This window comes from Curcuma longa, chromosome 11 (assembly GCF_044706935.1).
Source record: "Curcuma longa cultivar G26 ecotype Majalengka, Jawa Barat chromosome 11, ITB_CL_G26_1.1, whole genome shotgun sequence".
Classification (NCBI taxonomy): Eukaryota; Viridiplantae; Streptophyta; class Magnoliopsida; order Zingiberales; family Zingiberaceae; genus Curcuma; species Curcuma longa.
Genome location: NC_133871.1, coordinates 15148501 through 15167974, shown reverse-complemented (window position 1 = coordinate 15167974; position 19474 = coordinate 15148501). Strand labels below are relative to the sequence as shown.

At 36.0% G+C, this 19474-nt stretch overlaps 2 protein-coding genes across 4 annotated transcripts; both read right to left on the bottom strand.

Moving 5' to 3' along the window:
* Nucleotides 1-6654, bottom strand: LOC141838521 (MADS-box transcription factor 3-like). Of its 2 annotated transcripts, none has more exons than XM_074726027.1 (8): nucleotides 6579-6654; nucleotides 6274-6488; nucleotides 2871-2952; nucleotides 689-750; nucleotides 512-611; nucleotides 382-423; nucleotides 245-286; nucleotides 1-174 (listed from the first exon to the last, which is right to left on the bottom strand). In XM_074726027.1, the coding sequence occupies exons 2-8, from the start codon at nucleotides 6453-6455 to the stop codon at nucleotides 1-3; spliced, it is 684 nt and encodes a 227-aa protein (XP_074582128.1). In that variant the 5' UTR covers nucleotides 6456-6488; nucleotides 6579-6654. The 2 variants fall into 2 exon arrangements, with proteins under 2 accessions (XP_074582128.1, XP_074582129.1); XM_074726028.1 differs by having other exon boundaries at nucleotides 1-171.
* A 5113-nt stretch (nucleotides 6655-11767) lies between these two features.
* On the bottom strand, nucleotides 11768-18773 carry LOC141842231 (uncharacterized). Of its 2 annotated transcripts, XR_012602870.1 has the most exons (4): nucleotides 18671-18773; nucleotides 17953-18574; nucleotides 12247-15262; nucleotides 11768-12054 (listed from the first exon to the last, which is right to left on the bottom strand). XR_012602870.1 is itself a non-coding variant. In XM_074730450.1 (3 exons), exons 1-3 carry the CDS (start codon nucleotides 18697-18699, stop codon nucleotides 12335-12337), a joined length of 3579 nt encoding a protein of 1192 aa, XP_074586551.1. In that variant the 5' UTR covers nucleotides 18700-18773; the 3' UTR covers nucleotides 12063-12334. The 2 variants fall into 2 exon arrangements, 1 of the variants encoding a protein (XP_074586551.1); XM_074730450.1 differs by lacking the exon at nucleotides 11768-12054 and having other exon boundaries at nucleotides 12063-15262.
* Between the last annotated feature and the right edge of the window lie 701 nt (nucleotides 18774-19474).

Here is a 19474-nt window from a genome sequence, read left to right as displayed (position 1 = left end):
CTACCCCAGTTGCAGATTAATCTGCTGTTGGTGGTTATAATGTTGATCAGGCTGCAAAGTATTGCCTTGCAACATGTTTCTGGAATCATAAGGTGGCACCACCTCGTACCCAAGTGCTGTTGTAGATGATGGGAACATAGGCATCTGCTGCGTTCTCTCATACTCAGCTATCTGCTGCAAGTAGGTGTATAATTATTTCAGAAGAAAAAGTAATCTATACCTAGAGATGAAAAGGTTAGAGTACCTTGTTTCTCAGGTACATATTGCCATTTTGCAGCTCCATCTCCTGAGAACAATATTTAGGTGTACATAATGCATAAATTGAATCAATTTTGCAATAACTTAATCAAGAATTATCTCAAATTCAGCTATACTGGTTACCCTTCTCTGCATATAGTCGATTTCAGCGAGCATCAACTCATTCTACAAAATCCAATGGAATAAAGTAAGCACTACATCAGATGCTCGTAGCATGTAAGCTTCCAAGAAGCATTAGGACATTTAATATTACCTTCTTGGATCGAATTTTAGTTATGCCTTTCTCCAACCTGGTCTCAAGTTGCTTGATGTCTCGTAGGCTCATGGAGGCAAGAGACTCACCAAGCAAGTTTCTGATGAAGTATCATACCTAAAGGACTCTATTTGAATGGAAATTAATTATCAAAAGGCTGTCGGTTAGGCTACTAACCTGTTTGTACTCTGTAATTGGTTAATTTGCTGACGGAGTTTTGATGATTCCTGCTGGTAATACTGATAATAAACAAGACAACAGATTGCACCATGTATGAATGCCAACATTTTACATCACTCTAGATTTCGTAAAGAATAGTTAAAATAATATCATAATAAATCGAATTATGTTCATCAAGCATTTATTTCGTCTCTCCTTAATTAGACAATCTTATAGATCTACATTACGCAAAAACGCCTCTCTTTTCTTGGAAAATGCAATGATCAAATGCAGTTGGACAGTTTTCTAATCTTTGTTCCTGAAGGAACAATAGATTGAAGTGCATAGACCAGTGTTCACATAGGAATAAGACAATAGAAAAATAACAACCGAAATGACAACTAACCAAAAAGAACTTAGGAAGACAATTGCAAGAGCTGTACTTGGATTGATACGATATAATTGGACACTGCTTTCATGTCATGTAAGAACTGTCTAAGGCTACGATTTCGATTTAATTGGCTCTATAAATGAATTCAATGATTAATTTACCACTAAATTGAGTATGTAGGTTTGTAGACATGATGAGTCTTAGATAAGTCAGGTTTGACCGTTCAAGCCTATTTTTGACAAAAATAAATAAAATTGAACTCCAAATTACGCTGAGTTCATGAAACACAAAGTTTGCGTTCAAACTTATCTATTAAAAGCTCACTGAGCTTGAACACAGCTCAAACATTTAGTAGTTTAATTAAAGAAAAAGTTGCCTGTCTATATCAGCTAAAACTTGATCCAACAAACAGATCTTTCATTATTTATTTTATAATATATAAAGATAATTTAGAACTTTAAAATTTACAAAATACTTCCTACTTGAGATGTGTCCTCAAATGTTAAAAGGGAAAATATTTCAAAGTTTTAATTGATGAATCTAATAAAATAATGAGATTCTAGTAAATGTATAGATAAATCGCATACTTTGTGACCAAACTCGAACGTTCTCCATTTAACAAATAAATCAACTTATTTTAATGAATATTATATCTGGTCATATTTAATCCAACAATGTTAAACATACTTTACTAAAACAGAGTTTACAAGTAAAACATGATAAAAATTATTTTTATGATATTTTTAATCATTAAAGAATCTTTGAGGTGTTAAAATGATATAAGATGTCCTGCATAAAAAAAACACTAAGTCATTTGTTTTATCAAGAATTATATATTGTTATAAGTTTGTTATAAGGTTGTATTTGCTAAAAGTTAATGTTTCTGAGATTTATTAAAATATTAAAAGTTATTTTTATAAATCTTATGATTTATATTTTATAAAATATTTATTTCTATTAATTAATTTGGATTTTAGGTTGGATCAATGTTCAAAATTTTATCTCTGAGGTCGTGCCTCAATCTTTGATCTAAATAAAATAGCACCGGTATCATATGAGTATGCCGACACATGGTATTAATAGGATTAATCATGAGCAAGAGGGAGGAATCGAGGAGGAAGAAGCGGTAAAGCTTATCTTGATATGTGTCAGTTCTAATTAAGACATTTAGAATTAAAATAATGTTTTTCAACTATTTTTTTCTTCATCCATTTTTAGAAAGAACTCAAAGTAAAAAAAAAACTAAATAATTCTTTTTAACTTTCATTCTTCCATATAATAGATAAGGGAAACAATTAATTTTGCTCTTTATTTTATTCTATTTTGATTTCCTTCCTCTTAACAAGATGCAACACAAAAGGTAAAGAATTAACTTAGATAACATGATTTATAAATGTAGGATTAAAGAGATTGGTATTCAATAGTAGTCTAGCTCTTTTTGCCTTTTTTTCTTCGTCTAAGTAAGAACAAAAATATTACTTTCTAGTGAAGACTTGGGTTTGTTGTAACTGTTGTAGTATCTTCTAAGGAGGTTGAGTTCCAAAGTGACACTAGCACAAAAAATACCAACTAGGAATCTATTTGGGCTCCAATATTAGCATATTTCTTAATTTCTATTTGACATAAAATGATTGACAAGTTTACATGCATGCATGGTTTTGATAATCAAGTGGATGCATACATCTTAAGCTACAGATAAACTAGGCCGAAGTTAATAAGTTGGCCCTTTGCATCATTCATTTTCATTTCAATTATGTGTAGAAATTGATGGCTTATTCAATGGATGCAGATTAAACAGAAAAATATTACCTGAGCATTGACTTCTGGAGCTTGACCACCGTTGGCAGTATCAGTACTTGCTTTCTTATACCTCTCAATTGTTGCTTTTACACTACAATCGAAAAGGAAAATATATATTTAATTTGCTGTTAAATGATATGAGAAACGTCTAAGTAGATACTTTGTAAATATATCCTCTTATAACAATAGAGGTTTTGAGTGTATCAGATAAAGGCAGCATATCATTAAGCTACGTACTGTAATACATTTGCAACTATGCAATCATATATGTAAGTCAGTATACTGTCGTCACAAAGAATCTTTGCTAAAATTTCATGCATGAAAATACAATGTGATTAAGAATTTTCTAGTATTTGACTAAAATATGAAATTCAGATGAAAAAAAAATTACATATACCATTAGTGACTGATAAGGATTTAGGATACCCATATTAGTAAATTTCATGCATGAAAATACAATGTAATCAAGAATTTTCTTGTATAATTGATTAAAATATATAATTCAGAAAAACAAATTGAATCTACCATTAGTGACTAAAATATGAAATTCAGAGAAACAAATTACATCTACCATTGGATCAGTATTTTCCTAGTAAATTTATTGATATCTTAGGATAGTAAAAGAATTATTATATTTTATTCAATATGTACAAAAGTTAAGTATTAGGTTATGACCAACATTATTTCCTATCCTAAGTTATTTGATTATGATGCCTTTCGCATAATATGAGAATCACATTCTTGTATCCACACTAATTTACTATGACAACCAAAGTGTAATTCAAACACCAAGACATTCACCGTGCAAGAATCAAACATATAAGAGTTGATTTTCACTTCACTGAAATAATAAGCAATGAACATCTAATTGTTCTCCATCTCCATTTCTAACCACTTACTAGATATATTCACGAAGCCTCTTCATACTTCTCATCTACACAAGCTTAACTCCAAATTCAACGTGGTCATCTAAAATGTTCATATTAAATTTAACAAGACTCAGAATTTAACTATCTATGTATCTAATCTAATTACTTATTTTTATAAAATTTAATAGATGTTCTATATAAATCAAGTTCCTTTAACCATTAGAATTATCAAATAAAAAGATAGTTTCTTTATCTCCAATTATTAAACTTCCATTCAACCCCTGTACATATCAAAAGTTTTGAAATTAGATAAAATGATCGATAATCTTGTTTAGGACATATAATCAACATTAGTTTCTTATATATATTGCACTCTCCCTTTATTTAATTAGCATGTGCATCATTAGTCTGGAAGTACAATGAATTAGATTTTTGTTTACTGAAATTAAGATTCCAAGTTTTAATATGTCAAGAATTATCATTTTATTGTATTTTTAACAGTTGGATTAAATTAAACATAATTACAGATATTTTAATTTGCAAATTAAATTAATATGATTATTTTCTATTGTCTAATCTATTACAAAGGACACTAAGATAACTAAACCAGTAGTTGGATTAGAAACTATTGCTTTTTAGAAGCAAAAAATAATTAAACTGTGGATGTTTATCTTAAAAATTTTAGTTCGACTTTATTGACACAATTCTTAGTAGTACAAGTTTGCTACTTCGACGCTTAAGTAAAACTAATTAATTGCTGCAAATCTTAGAAACAAATACATACAGCTTCACTTGTAAACTATTTTTATAATAAATGCAGGAAATAAAGATCGCGAGGTACCAAAAGAAAGGAGATTCAAGTTACAAGTATCTTATGTGAAGCAGAGCCACCAAAATATTTTCCCGACCACATCTATCACATTTCAGAAACATACACATCATAATCCTAAATAGTGACTTTTTCTTTGTAAAATAATTAATAATATATATGTATGTATACCCGATAAGCCATGCCCCGAGTTGCATATGTACCATTTTCTAGGAGCTACCTGCAGGCCTTTGCCAAAGGTCAACTAGAGGTGCCAGCCAAATCCTACTGGAGCTAGACGCTGCGTGCAGAAGGAGCTCCTATTTCCAATGTCGTCCTTAAAAACACAAACAACTCGCCTTTGCACGAACCTTAGTTTCCTCGAGGATCCTATTGGCCCTTCTCTGCCACGTTAGCACGTGATCCCACGATTATGATTGGCCGATACTCTGCTCACGGCCGAGTGAGCTTGGACAATCCCATTATCCTCAGTGCAAATGGCATCATGAGCATTCTTTTGCCCACACCTCGGCGCTTTGAATTAATTAGAAACCCACAGCGCAAGGAAACGACATTTATTGACTGTCGTGAGTTTTACTTTTTATACTTCCTATGCAATGCAGCGTGTCCGGAACAGTGGAGTCACCCCATTGGCTAGCTTCTCAGTCCTATGTACGTTATCCGTACACTTTGCGCATTCTGCAATTATTTTGCTTATCTAAAGTTGCATTCTAATTAATGACTGTAATGGAAACTTATTAGGAGAGAAGCAGAGAGGGAAATGAAGTTGAACATGGCGCTTTAAAGTTTAAATAATGAATGTAAGGCAAATTAATTAGTTAGGAGAGGGGTAGAGTGGGAAATGAAGTGACTCAAGAACCCTAATCTGCATAGAGGAACCCTAAACAGAAGTGTGACATGTGGAAAGGCTGGTGTTACTTTTGGTTAAGGATTGGGGCTAGAGAGAGCGTGACAGCCCTCGGAGTAGGCTTTCTTACACTGATGGAGTGATGGGTGACGTGATCTGAAGAGGAGGAGAGACGAGCGAGGAGGATGAAGAATCATAAAGGAGCAAAAGAAAGAGAGAGGAAGTGGCAAATTAAGCTTGTAAGATCAAAATGGGGAGGTAGGACTTTAGAGAAGGAGGCATATATGCTTCAACTATTATACCAAGACATCACCTTTACTATTCCTACTGCATTCTCTAACTGCTGCGCCTCCTCAGCTCCGTGCTTCCACCCAACAAAGCAATAGAAAGGAAGAGAACAAAAGCATTATAACGGAAGCTCCAATAACATACAATAACACCAAACACCACCCTTAGAGAAAGGAAAGAAGCACAAATAGAGAAAGAAGAGGACCACCATGCGAGAAAATGTGAGATCACAAGTACTAGATCTATCTAAACATCTAAACAAGGCCTTCCCTTTGTAAAATCATTTACTCATAACCAGTTCGGATCACAGCTCCTAAAGCCAAAGCCAAAAACGACATTGAGATCTAAGAGGATCGGTTCCAATCTTCCTTTGAAAAAAAGTAGAAACGATTTCTAATTTAGTCTTTCTCTCAGTTGGAAAAAACGTCAAATACCTTCGGCTTACTGAGTACCTATTCCTTTGTAAGTTGCATAGAGAGGCAAACCAACAAGATTAAAAAGAAGATGAAGAAGAAGAAGGAAAAACAAAAGATCCTTAAACTATTAAGGATTGAGGTAAGAGACAGACTAGGGTTTCACCTGTTGGTGGCGTACTCATAGAGGCGTCCGCGGCTGGAGAAGACGATGAGTGAGACCTCAGCCTCGCACAATACGGACAACTCGTAAGCCTTCTTGAGGAGGCCGTTCCGGCGCTTGCAGAAGGTAACCTGCCGGTTCGTCGTGTTCTCGATGCGCTTGATCTCAATCTTTCCTCGCCCCATCTCGCAACCCGCCGCTAGCAGCTGCTTCAATTACTATAAGAGATTGAAATTTCTAATCAACAAGCTCTGGTCCAAGTGAAGAATTAATTATTATAAACTCAATTTATGTGAATCTCGACTCACCAATCTAGGGTTCGGAAAGTGGAGTGCGGTAGCAGCGGTCGAGAGAAAGGAGAATGTTTGATCAGGACAGCCAAAGGTAGCAGCAACTACTTCTACAATTTGTAGCTAGCCTCTTCCTTCCTTCCGTCCTTCCTATCCACATAGATGTATGTATAAGCGATGGTAAAAAGCCGCACTTTTACTCGTCTTTCTTCCTCCTCACGATGCCCTCGCCCTTAAGCTAGCTAACTGTTCCTCTAATCTACGAGTCCCCCACAACATGATGAGGCACTGCTCATGGAGATGTGGCTTCCATTGCCACCATGGGCTTGAGAGAGAAAGGGGGAAAGGGACATGAAGAAAATGCGTATTTAATATTGGGGTTGGGGTTTGAACAGCAGGATCTGAGCTAGGCTGAATTGCACTAGAGAAGAGAAGAGAATTTTATCGAGGGAAGAGAGAAGGCAAATTTAGGGGGCTCCATGCGCTGTCCTTTTGGGGTTTTGCCCTTGGTTCCTTCTTCTCAGTTTTTTTTGTACCCATTTCTCCATCCACCAACATGTAGATCTTTGATCTTTTTCCCAGTGGGAAATCATTAATTATACTGAATAATGATCATGACATGCATGTACAACACTCCATCTTCCCTTACTCTTTTTTTTTTCTCTTTTTTTCATTCTTTTGTGGAAATTTTAAAGTTAATTGGTGATCAAGTATAAAGATCTGAAAGGCTTTGATTTTTTTTTTTTGTCCCCGGGGCCATGGTGTCCGATACGACATTCAGATTGTCACCCAGGGACCCGTGGTTCGATCCCCAACTATGACGTATTTGCAGGAATTTTCCTCTAAATGGGGATCACAATCAAAAAATACTGGGCATCTGGGTTGGCCACTGTGTGCGCTTTTCGATTTATCCAGCTGGTGACCGGTGGGAAATTTCCATGGGACCGGATCGATCACCTCCAGAGATTGAGTCAATACAACTGACTAGGATTATCATTTGTTAAAAGGCCTTTGATTTTGGTGGTGAACGTTGATGGCGGATAATTTGGTATGCATCATGTTGTGAAATCTCACGAATTAAATTCCTCATTTGTTGATGACGTCGATCGGAGCCAACTGGATGGGCAACCAATATGACGAAGGGTAGGTATGTGTGTTTCAGAAATTTGAGAATCGATAAATCCGACACAGCTTGATGAGTTCCTTCTTTCTGACTTGACTTAGAACTAACCTCAAATCTTGATTAATTGACAGCAAAAATCCAAGTCCGATTTACTTTTCTGGAACTATGGATCATTTTGTCAGCCACGTCAAAATGCCAGCTAATTAAATTTATATATATATATATATATATATATATATATATATATTGAAAGTATCATGATTAGACAATTATTAATTGTTGCTTGCTTTGACTAATCTAATATCTAGTTTAATTAATCTTACTATTAATTAATTGTTGGAATTAGTGAGTAACCTATGAGGTTTTTAGGATGGCAATTTGGGTCACAACTAGTTAGTCAATATACCCCTTTAAGTATGGTCGATGTGCCCTTCCAAGTGTAGTCATTTGGTAGCTTAATATTATCAGTTGAGTCATCCCTTTAGATTAATGTTGATACATCCTTTCGGATATAAGATATAATAGTAAACAATTTAATATTATTGATCCTCGAATTATCCATTTAAAAATCAATATATAATAAGATCAAGATAAAATTTAATTACCGATATAGTTATTTTTAACAATATAATAATCTTTGGCTTAAAAAATGCACTTTAATGTGAGCCATGGCAAAAACATAAACTTTTAGAAAGGAGAAGTGGACCATAACCATAACCCATGAGGGATGGGATTTGAGTTCCTTTTCTTACAAGAATGAAGGGATATCGTCAAGAGGGGTAAAAAGGCTTTAAGTTTCAAGGGTGTGCTTGAAGGGGCTTTCGGTTCTCCGGCTCAATACAAAATGTGCTCCCTTTCGACTCGATACAAAATTATGTTAGTCCTATCGGTTCATCAATACAAAATGTGTTTCCTTAGCTTTCAACTGAGAAGATCCTTCTAGCTTAAATTAACTTTTATTTCTAAAAAATATTTTTTTCCTAAATAAACGAGATCTTAGATATAGAGCTTGTTGTTTGGATGAACGCTATTTGAAATACAAAAAGAAGGGGCAAAAGTGAAGAGCACTTTAATATTGGACAATTTAATGTTGTTTCCATTTTTTCTCTCCATAGAAATAGATTAGTAATTAAGTTAATCACTTTTGTTGTCCATTATCCTACGTAAATAATCCCCATCATCTCTCTCAATCATCGAATCCAAATAATCCATGATAAAATATCATGGACAAATTAAGACGAATAAGATTAAGAATAATAATATGATTTGATTAACGATGGAATGGGCTGCAGAGAGAACGAGAGCTTTGGAGCAAGCTTTCTTATATGGTTAGTTGGGTGACAGGAAGAAGGCCAGCCAAAAGGAGGAGGCATCGTAAAGGGAGCTAGCTAGAGAAAAGAGAGAGGAATCGAACATGCAAATTAATTAAGTTAAACATCGAAAAGGAAATGCAGGAGACGAGGTGGTCAAGCACTCCCCGCTCACCCAAGCAACCAAAGCAACGGAATCAAGCGCCGGCAGTATTGGAGAAAAGAGGAATGATAAATAAATAGGGGAAGAGAAGCACACCGTAATGAAGGAGACGGATCTGACGCAGTTATAAAATATTTAATTAAAAATTAAATAAGAAGATTAGAGTTTAAATTTTAACATGGATAAATATTTTAAACATCCATCTCGAAATGTGTTTAAGTTGTATTAGATAGTAAGATCCTCTATCTCAAAATAAATAGGGCGAAATTTAGAGACACAAGGATTATTAAAAAATATTTAACTAAATCTATATATGTAAACATATTCTACCATGGCCATCCATTCACAAGATTGATTATAATTACTAAGCTTATCCGATGTCAGAGATTCAGAGTCTGAGAGAGCAGAAATAATAAAATTATGTGTACATATTACTTTAAAATAGAAAATATTGAATATATTTGTACGATGAATATTGCACATGGATTCTAGTATAAGTATAAAATTAATATTTTTTAGTAAAAAATAAAATTTATCACTTTAAATCAGTTGATGATTATTGTAAAACAACAATTAACCAAAATTAATGCCTTCCCAATCACACTGATGAATTGTAAAATTAACACTAAGCGTCTTTGATGGTATATTCTAATGTCATACGTTTCCATCTGTTTTTTTTTTCTTTTACATCGATGATAGTTAGGACAATAGAACATTATTAATTTAATGCTAATATATTTATCTATTTATATTCAAAATTTGAGTGAAAAATTCTATATAAAAGTTTGAATGGATAATTATTATATGTTTATTTTTAAGTCTTTTGATGATTTTTAAAGTACTGTTGGATTGTAAATCCATATATTATATTCAAATTTTGAGGAAATTTTTTGTGGCATTTCGGTAAAAAAAATACTATGTTACATGACCATTTTTATAGTTTTTAGTAATTTAAAAGGACAAATGAGCTTTAATAATGCATCCATTTATTCATATTCAAATTGGTAATACTTTTTAAATATTTTGATTAATTAGTTTTAAAGTATAAATGGTTGTATTCATTTTATAATCTATTTAGATTTAAATTTCAAAGGAAAAAAATCTCATGTAATAGTTTTGATAAGAAAATTGTTATATGTAATTTTTGAGTCATTAACTCATTCAAAAAGGACCTTTTACACTCTCTATTTACCTATTGGACCATCTATTTGAATTCAAATTTTAAAAATGGTTCTCTGCGCCCAAAATCAAAGAGATCGTTTCTGAGATCAATATGATTCTCTGGGCCCAGATCAAAGAGATCAGTTCTAAGACCAATCTGATTATTCTGTTTTTCTTTTCTTTTCTTCTTGTGTTGGAAAGTGAGGCAGCGTCTCATATAATTAATCACGGGAAGCCAATGCAGAAATATCTGGAAATGAATATGAATCATTTAATATGCTCAAGTAAATATAGTAGAAAAAGTTGCTAATCAGCACAATAAGCAACTTTCATTTAGATTAGAGGCTTTAAGCTATGAGGGAATATGATATTTGTAAAACTGAGTTTACTAAAAGAAATAGTAAAATCAAGTAATTCTTGCATAGAAATTGATATCTCAGACTCGGAGGATATATAGTCTACAGTTGTCTAATATGAATTATTTCTCTACATATTTTCCACTGAACAGGTTTTACCATAATGAGATGCATGCCAGTCCTCGATAATCCAACATCTTTCAACAACAGTCAATTGTTTTAAATCGTTATAGTTGGCAACAATGCGGGTTGAACTACAGTAACTGTTTTGTTCATCTTCTGGAAGATAAAATGATCTCAAGTGCAAAATATACCAAATTTCATCATTAGTATGCTGGTCTAGCATCTACAAAATCATATATATTTAAAAAAAAGGTAAGTACCTTAGTTAAATACACATCATCCATTTTCAGCTCGTCAATGGTGTAACAGTTGAATAGGCATCATATAATATAGACATGGAGCTAGGCATTGGCTGCACAATTACCTTAGTTGATCCACCAAACACATCCCTTACTATAACAATCAATTGGTTCAACATTCTATATACGGAGGGCAGCGTTGAAAAACTATGATGCATTATATTCCAATTTAAGATAATGTCTAGCAAACTAAAAGAGGAATTTCCAGGCATACTCACTATATTAATTAACAGTTTTCAAGATGGAAGGAAAACTAATCTTAAATCAGGGCATAGAGTGATCGCAAGCCGTTAGAATCTAATAAACTGTTCCTAATCGAAATCCATGCAGTATATATTATGACCAATCATGGAAAAAGTAAAGGAATTAGTATTTGAGTATTTTAAATGGCAGTGAAATGAAAGATAGATTATGAACATAGCGAAACAAACTAGAGGAGAGCGTCCTAACTGGCTGCATAAAGTAGCTCTAAGAAACAGTGCACATTGCCAAAGTACTTTAAAATTACAAAAAATAATTGTACACATTGAAAGTTGAAACACACCAAATTCAAAGGACTGAGGCAAGAAAAATCATAAAAATCAATTTTAACAACTACTATTTCCAGTACCAGCCCACGCCAAAAGAAAAATGCACCAGTGCGTAAAGAATATGAATGCCACTGAAATTAGAGTCACATAAGGTTCTGACACCGAATGTGCATCATTTATGATTCATAAAGTAACAGGAGAAATATGACTTTCAAACCTAATAAACAGAGGACAATAGAATACAATCCACATGGTCTTGTTGATGAAAACAGATGCTTCACTAATTAGAAACATGGATAAAGTCCTCATCAAGCCCGCATAATTATCTCCTTTTGGCGAGCAACATCAAGCCCAAAAATATCTCCTTTTGACTGGCACATTACTTACATATTCAGCGAGGTATTATCAGAGTCAACTAAACGACAGAACCTGGGGTATGTAGAAGATATGGAATATTAACAAAATGTGCAGGTTGCTGATACAATTTAAAGGTGTCCATAACAGTGAGAGAATACAAAGTAACTTTTAAGCACAATGATTGATCTAATTGAGTTTAACAGAGGGATATTAAATACCATTCCTTCCCTATTATAAGCCTATGGCCTAACAAAAAGACATTACCTGTTAACAAGCCTACTAAGGATGTCTCCATCAAACCAAAGTAGCATTCTGGAATCCCATTGCATGGAGGAAATGTCTCAGTAAGAATTTAAAACCTGTAGACTTTTGCTGCTTTCTCCTTTTCATCTTTGCTAGAACTAGTTGCTTGAGTAAAATATACAGTCGAATAAATTGGTGGAGAGTTCTGATCCAGACTTCCATTGGGCCTCAGTATATGCTTTGCTCCTGCACTAAGTTTGACAGGTCCTGATCTTTTATGGCTGGATTTTGAGCAAACAAATAAACCAGAAGCTACAGCATTATCTTTCTCATTATCTGTAACTGGACAGCTGACATCGACCGCTGAACTCACACAACCATTCACTTCTGATGCAACTGCATTATCTTTCTGTCCAATTGGCTGTTCTCTGCTCACTGATGCTGTAAAATTTAAGTCTTTTTGCAGCTTGATGTTAGGCCTTTTTGCTGTTTCTATGTCTTTCTCGTCTGCAGAAGCAAATCTTTTTCTCCCTTTGTTAGAATGATCTTGAATATTATTATGAACAAAGATAAATCCACCGCCATAATTGACTTTGATTTTGTCTCCATAATTTGAGGATGTGAAACTGAAATTTTTTGTTGCCGAACCAGTAATGGATGAAGGGTCAAACGTAGAGATGGGAGCATATGATTCATATGTATGTGAACTACTGTTACTACTGCAAGGGAAAGACAAAACTGGTCTTGGATGCATGGAAGCGTGAGGATAACCACTATTGGCCTGCATGTTGCACGATTGGTACATTGAAGTAGGATAACGAATAAAATGCTGGGAACTTGTTGAATCTTGCATCCACTGTGGAAGCTTTTGTATAGGCGTTGCTCTTGATGCTTGAGTAGAAACTTGACTGAGATAAGTGGGATGGGAAGTTGATGGAACACTATAAGATAAACTTTGACCATGCTTGCAATTGTTTGAATTTATTAGCATATGATGCCGTATGTTTGGGGGATATGGACTCCAAAACATTGTCCTTTGCTCCACATCAACAGACTGAGTTTCCACTCTGCCATGAACCGTAGAGTGTCTATTCAGAAATGATTGAGAGGGAACAAAACTTCGTGAAAGGTCAAAATGAAACCCACAGTCTCCACTGGTTGAGGAACATCCACCATTCAACATCCAATCATATCCAAAACCAAGATGCATACAATTAGGTGTACATTTCTCTGGTGATGTGGAACAACAATTCGAAGGGATCTCTAATGATCCAGATTCTGTTTGACCAATGCAATCCTCATGAGGCCATCTCTTTGAAACAGGTTGGTACATCCTCAAGTTGTGGCAGCTTGTAGCATGGTATTCTTTGTTGTAGCTACCAACGGTCACATTTTTTCCCATCAAGCGCATTGTTGGTTGGATGACAGATTGCATGCCTAGCTCAAAGTCTCTGTCTGACCGAAACTTAATCCTATCAGAGCAACTTTCAGTTATAATATGATCCCTACAAGCAGGATGAGAAAATTCCAGTTCTCCAGGATCACAGTGATTAACTTGAGCTTTTTCATCGTAGGTTTGATTCTTCAGTTTCTCAAGAGCTTGCAACTCAACAGAACTCAAGTCAGATAACACAGCTTGTCTAGGTGGATTGTATTGCTTCAAGAACCAATTCTGATCAGCATCATGGTTTGATGAAATAAAAGGAAACTTACCTCTAGTCCAGATATAGCTAGAGTGTGGCACAAAATGACTAGTGGAAGGGAAAAACTGAAGAGAGCTTAATTGTGGGTTTGAAACCTTATCTATCTCACAAGAATCATATCTTGTCCTTGGATGAAACTGGATAAGCTCTCCATGTGAATTAAGAGGCAATCCGATGAAACCTTCATTGAACTTGTCCCTCTTAATTGGTCCTCCAATTGATGTTGGTTCTACAAAAGTTTTTGCATAAACAGAAGAGTGAGTGCTAGTTAATGTATCTTTTGGTAACTGGTATGTTTGGTGAAAGTTAGGGAAATCATTGCATGCATCTATTATTTGGTGCATTGGATGAGTATTTCTAACAATTGGGTTCAAGCGACTTTGGCCTAAACAAGATAAACTGTCTTGGTTCCTGAGAAGACCAAGAGCACTAAATGCATTGGAAGCTGAAATACCCTTGACTATAGGATCTTTTGACCTGCTTGTATGGTCTGCTGAAATAGAAAGACTTTGTTCTTGACAGGCCCCAGTTTCTGGATCAAGCCTACCATTATTTACTGGTCCAAGATTATTCATATTAACTGAGCAGTTGGAACTAGGTGTTGACATGAAGCCATCCTGACATATGCAATTTAAATCCACGTCCTCATTGACCGGATGATTCAGATCCAAAATTTCAATAAGGGGAGTCCTCTTTGCGATTGAGGAATTAGCAGAAGCATGAGCAAAACAGCCATTGAATTGCTTTTCTGAGGAAGTTTCACCGGGTGGGGTGCTGTTAGTAATAAGCCCTTTACCATTCAGACTTCTATGTGTTTCTTCATCAATTGTGTTTAACTGAGCTCCTTCACTTGCAGAAGGATATCTACTTAAACTGTCCGTAGTTGATGATGCAGCCAGAACATCAGAAACTATTTTGCAGAGTGTTCCCAAATGAGGCAGCTGCAGAGGTAAACTACCTCTGGCATTCAGTAGAGTGTCGCCTTTACCAGAAATAGTCAAATTTTCGGTTGGATCATGATAAAGCTCCACAAGGTCACTATCCAATGTCTTCTCCCTTTTCTTTCTCTTCTTTGTAGAATTGCTCCATTTTCTCTTCTTGACTCTAGTAATTCCAGGAGGTATCCTCGTGACCCCCTGATTTCTTGGTACAAACTTTGAAGTCTGAACAAGTCTAAAAATATGTTTCTTTAGTAAGGTTCTCATGGTTGCTGTCTTCACCTGTTTATGAACAAGTTTTTTGTGCATCTTTATAAACTGCTTCTCATGCACTTTGCTTCTCAGTATTTTGTACACCTCAGCTGGAGATGACATGTAAAGCTTACAAGTTTCCTCCTGAAAGAGGAAGGGCAACTGATCAAAGAAAAGCACATAAGCATAAATCAGGAGACTTGCTTTAAAGATTATTCTCCTTAAGAGGAGAACGTACCAAAATAAACTCTTAAACAATTAGAATGTTTAAAACTTCAATTCCTAATTTGCATTACTCATTCTACTTCTTTGCTTTGCAGGAGTCTTTAGTTTGTATTCCTTATTTTAGAGCTTCTCAGACTTTGCATAGCCAAAGTTACAGTTCTTCCTACCCTTTTACTCTTTATTCTCTTTTAGTTTCTACTCTGATGGTACCTTTGCCTTTAGCTTCAATTACATCTCCATTTCCCATCTTGACTTTAGAAGTAACTGTAGTATCTATATGTGTCAATAAATGTACACTTATTTCCCAACATATATGATCACTACAACCACCATGTATATACCCAATGTTATCTTTTCTACAAATGCATTTAACATGTGGAAAAATGATTGACCATCTCTTTAAAAATTGGCTTGATTTTTTTTTTCAAATCTGCAACTATCTGTGACAAGGCCTAACTTATTGTATAAATTGCATTGAAATTTTCCTTGCCACTATCAATCATTAATACTATAATTTGTCTTCATGTAAATTTTGCATGAGACTTTTGAGTTGAAGGAGTTCATACCTCTATTGTTGTTTCTCTTGGATTTATCTTCTCATTGTTGATTTGTTTTATCATTTTTCTTCAAAATCTTGTTAAGTGTGAAATTTAACTTACACTGAAATGCATTTCATTAACTCATCAAGGTTTCTTAACTTCCTTTGCTCATAAGACAATAAGGAGCTCATCACTTGAACTGGTAGATCAAAACAATATTTTGATTCTTTGATAGAAGCTATCGCATAAGCATATTTCTCTAACATGTCAGTTAATATCTTTTGCACATCTATTCATCAATAATTTTATCTCCATCTCACTTCACCTGATTCACTATCAGCATGAATTAATTTTGTAAAATAGTTCATCTTTTCTTTTCCTTCTTCTTTTTTAGATTCTCTAAGTCTCTTCTTAAAGATTGAAATTTGATTTTTCAAAATTTGTGATTTCTTTTAAACTCTTCTTGCAGTATGCCCTACTATGCTTTGTGCCTCCTTTGATATTTTTTTTCTCCCATAAATATCCAAAAATTTTCATCAATAACAACTTGTTGGGGTAGGTTAGGGCTCTAGCATTAATTACTTGATTTATCCAAATGATTTCTTTAATACAAGTGAACAACATCACTCAGAGATGTATTCTAACTTGGCTCCTCATCTCTTAAACTCACTATTCACCATAATCATTAAAATTGCAGCTTAATTTCCATTTTCATATATCTTCCAAACATCATAATTGTCATCATTAAATAAAGGAAGAAATTACTAGATAAAAACGACAAAGCTTATCATTTTCTTTATGTATAGTAGTGTAGATCAAATCATATAGGATAACATAGGGATGGCATGCGCACCAAATGTCCTAGATTGAGATGCGGGAGGCAAAGCAATGCATCCTGTACTAAATGAGGCAAGGCCAACTCTATTGGAATAATTAATGGCACCTCAACATTTCAGTTTAACTAGTCACCCTATCTCAACACCCGATTGAATACCACTAATAGAAAATTAAGAGGACTAAATGGCTAACTTAATTATGAAAAGATTAAGTTGAGAATATGCAGAGGACTTATTGAGTGGCTATGGCTGCTGCCCTCAATTTTTTCAATTAGTACCTATTGAGTGGAGGTCCATAATTAATAGACCTCCTTTGTGCTTACACTCGCAACATTGCTAGCTTAATTAGCGAGTTGGTTAGTTCAAAATGTAGTATTTTTTTTAGATATGAAGATGGATTAGTCTACAGTTACCATTTACACTCTAGAGATATAATCAACTCAGATAAATTTCTTGACTCGAATATATGTGGATGAGACCTTTAATTAAGCCGCTACATCTACATGATACTTTAAGATGTGGTGTAAAAGTGGATTATTGTCTTGGAGATATAGTGAGTCAAGGTGCCAAATTTTTTCATATACAATCATGTTTATTTTTAGTAACTATGATCTTCATGGAACTTTTAGCCTAAGTGGTTGATGACAGCTTTTTTGTGTATATCTCATGTACCACAAAGTTAACTACAGAATCAACAATTTGCAAAAAGTAAGAATAAGTTCAAATCCGTTGTCGTGTACCAGGACCACACCATTAGTACTAAGCAGTACTGAACTCAAAGTTATCTGAAAAATAGATATCGTTAATGGATGAAATTACAAAAGGAAAGGATGAAAGGTGTGCTTTTAAGACACACCACATAAGCACTCAATTCACAGCTAGTTGGTTCAGTATAGATTTTTTAGTCAATTCCAGCTATGGTCGGGCCCCTACAAGCATGTTTACCGCATGAAATATCAGCAGCCTAGGCTCCTAAAGTTGCTAAACTTCCATACCCGCTAGTGGCCTCCCTCCACTGACCTCATAACTTGATTAAGGAATGCATATTCTTGTAAAACACATGGAAGAATTAATGATAAGAAAAAAAGACACAAGATCCGCACGACTACAGCTGACAGCTACAGCCACACATTATTAATCTACTATGCACAGTGTTTGAGTTAGGAATTATTCCGAACATATAGATATATGAAGGATGAGGGTAAAATCTGCGTTCGAAGAAGTTGCCACATACCTTTTTGGCTGCACGGATCTCATCCTGCTTGTGTTTCTTCATAAGCTTCGTCTTAGGCTTCAACTTTTTCTTTGCCCCAATCTTATCCATCAGCATCTTCCGGCATGATCCATCTTTATTCCGCTTCTTTCTTTCCCTTATCTCGATCCCGTCCCCAACCCGCAAACTGCTATGTGACGCGACGGCAGCTCCTTGCTGCTTGCCGCCACCGCGTCGATGATCTTGGCGATCTTCCTCATGTATGCTACGAATCGGCGGGGCCACCGCAAAGAGCTCGATAATGGACCTCTTCTTGGGCGTTCTTTGTTTTGCCCGGGAAGAAGTAGGAGGGCGAGTCCTCTCCTGCCGCTCCTCCGCTGAAGCTTCTCGGTCTCTTTCCAGATCGACTCCAGAAAATTCTGCCGCGACATTTACCTGTACTTGGACAGCAGCAGCAGCATCTATGGAAACCTTGTAATCAAGACCATCGGTCGCCTCGACCACGGATCGAACTTCCCGCAGCTCGTCTGCCCACCACTGGAACTTCCGAACCGGCATCGGAGGCAAAGACCGCCCTTTCCGGTCCTCCAAAAATGGCCAGCACTTCTCATAGTCGACGCCCCTCATCTTCCACGCGTACTCCCTTCCATTTCCGAGACGAGATTATCATACATCAAAACTTATCACGACAAACCAATCGATCCGGTCGATAAAGGGAAAATAAATCAAAAATACCCACCGAATCGAGAAGATCTCGGCGACTGCCATGGCTGCGATCGGCTACAAGGATCAGGGCGAACGAATCTTAATAGTCCTCGGACGAGCAAGGGAGGAGTCGAGGAGACAGCCTCACGGGAGACGAGAAGAGACCCGAAGAAAGAATCAAAGCAGAAGGTAAAAATAAATAAATAATAATAATAATAAATAGTAGTGAAGGAGAGAGATGTTATCAGAATTAAAGAACAGCCTTTCTTTTCCCGCTCAACATCGCGGAAGGCGGACCCCACTTCACCCCCAAACTCCATTCATTACCGAAAGCGACCCAGGCTGCGACATGGAGCATTTAATCACAATGCGGAGTCGACGTGGACTCCTTATAGACCGTCCGTTTGCGTCGTGATCGTGCGGGATGCGCCCCCACTCTCATGATGATGGCTGGTGCTGTCGCTGGCACGTCGGCCGGGGTTGCCGTTGTGGTCGCACATGGTCAGATCCAGTCCCTCTGCGGCAGCACTGTCGACGCACCATTCTACCACTCAAGAGTCTACCCGTTTAATCATGCGATAAGAAAGTTATGAAGCCACTGATTTCTAGGTATAAACACGGGGAAACACGTCGTGGCTTCCTGCCCCTTGTTTATTTCCTCTGTCTCCACACTGATACCGTAGCGACGACAGCGGGCCCCGGAGCTTCGGTGGTCACTCGCCTCGAAACGGGTAGCGATCGACGGTCGCGATCCGATCGCACGGACCCTGCTCCCTGACCCACGTGCTCGGCACGCGGAGCGAGTATGACCGGGCGAGTAAAAGAAGGGAATAAGAAA

Excerpts from the sequence above, each read along its gene's own strand:
- LOC141838521 (XM_074726027.1), bottom strand. The coding sequence starts at position 6,455 with ATGGGGCGAGGAAAGATTGAGATCAAGCGCATCGAGAACACGACGAAC. Across the intron at positions 2,953-6,273 it reads TATGAGTACGCCACCAACAG|TGTAAAAGCAACAATTGAGA; the intron begins GTGAAACCCTAG and ends TTTCGATTGTAG. Across the intron at positions 287-381 it reads TCGACTATATGCAGAGAAGG|GAGATGGAGCTGCAAAATGG; the intron begins GTAACCAGTATA and ends TATTGTTCTCAG.
- LOC141842231 (XM_074730450.1), bottom strand. The coding sequence starts at position 18,699 with ATGGCAGTCGCCGAGATCTTCTCGATTCG. Across the intron at positions 18,575-18,670 it reads GCCGAGATCTTCTCGATTCG|GGAGTACGCGTGGAAGATGA; the intron begins GTGGGTATTTTT and ends CGGAAATGGAAG. Across the intron at positions 15,263-17,952 it reads AGATCCGTGCAGCCAAAAAG|GAGGAAACTTGTAAGCTTTA; the intron begins GTATGTGGCAAC and ends TTCCTCTTTCAG.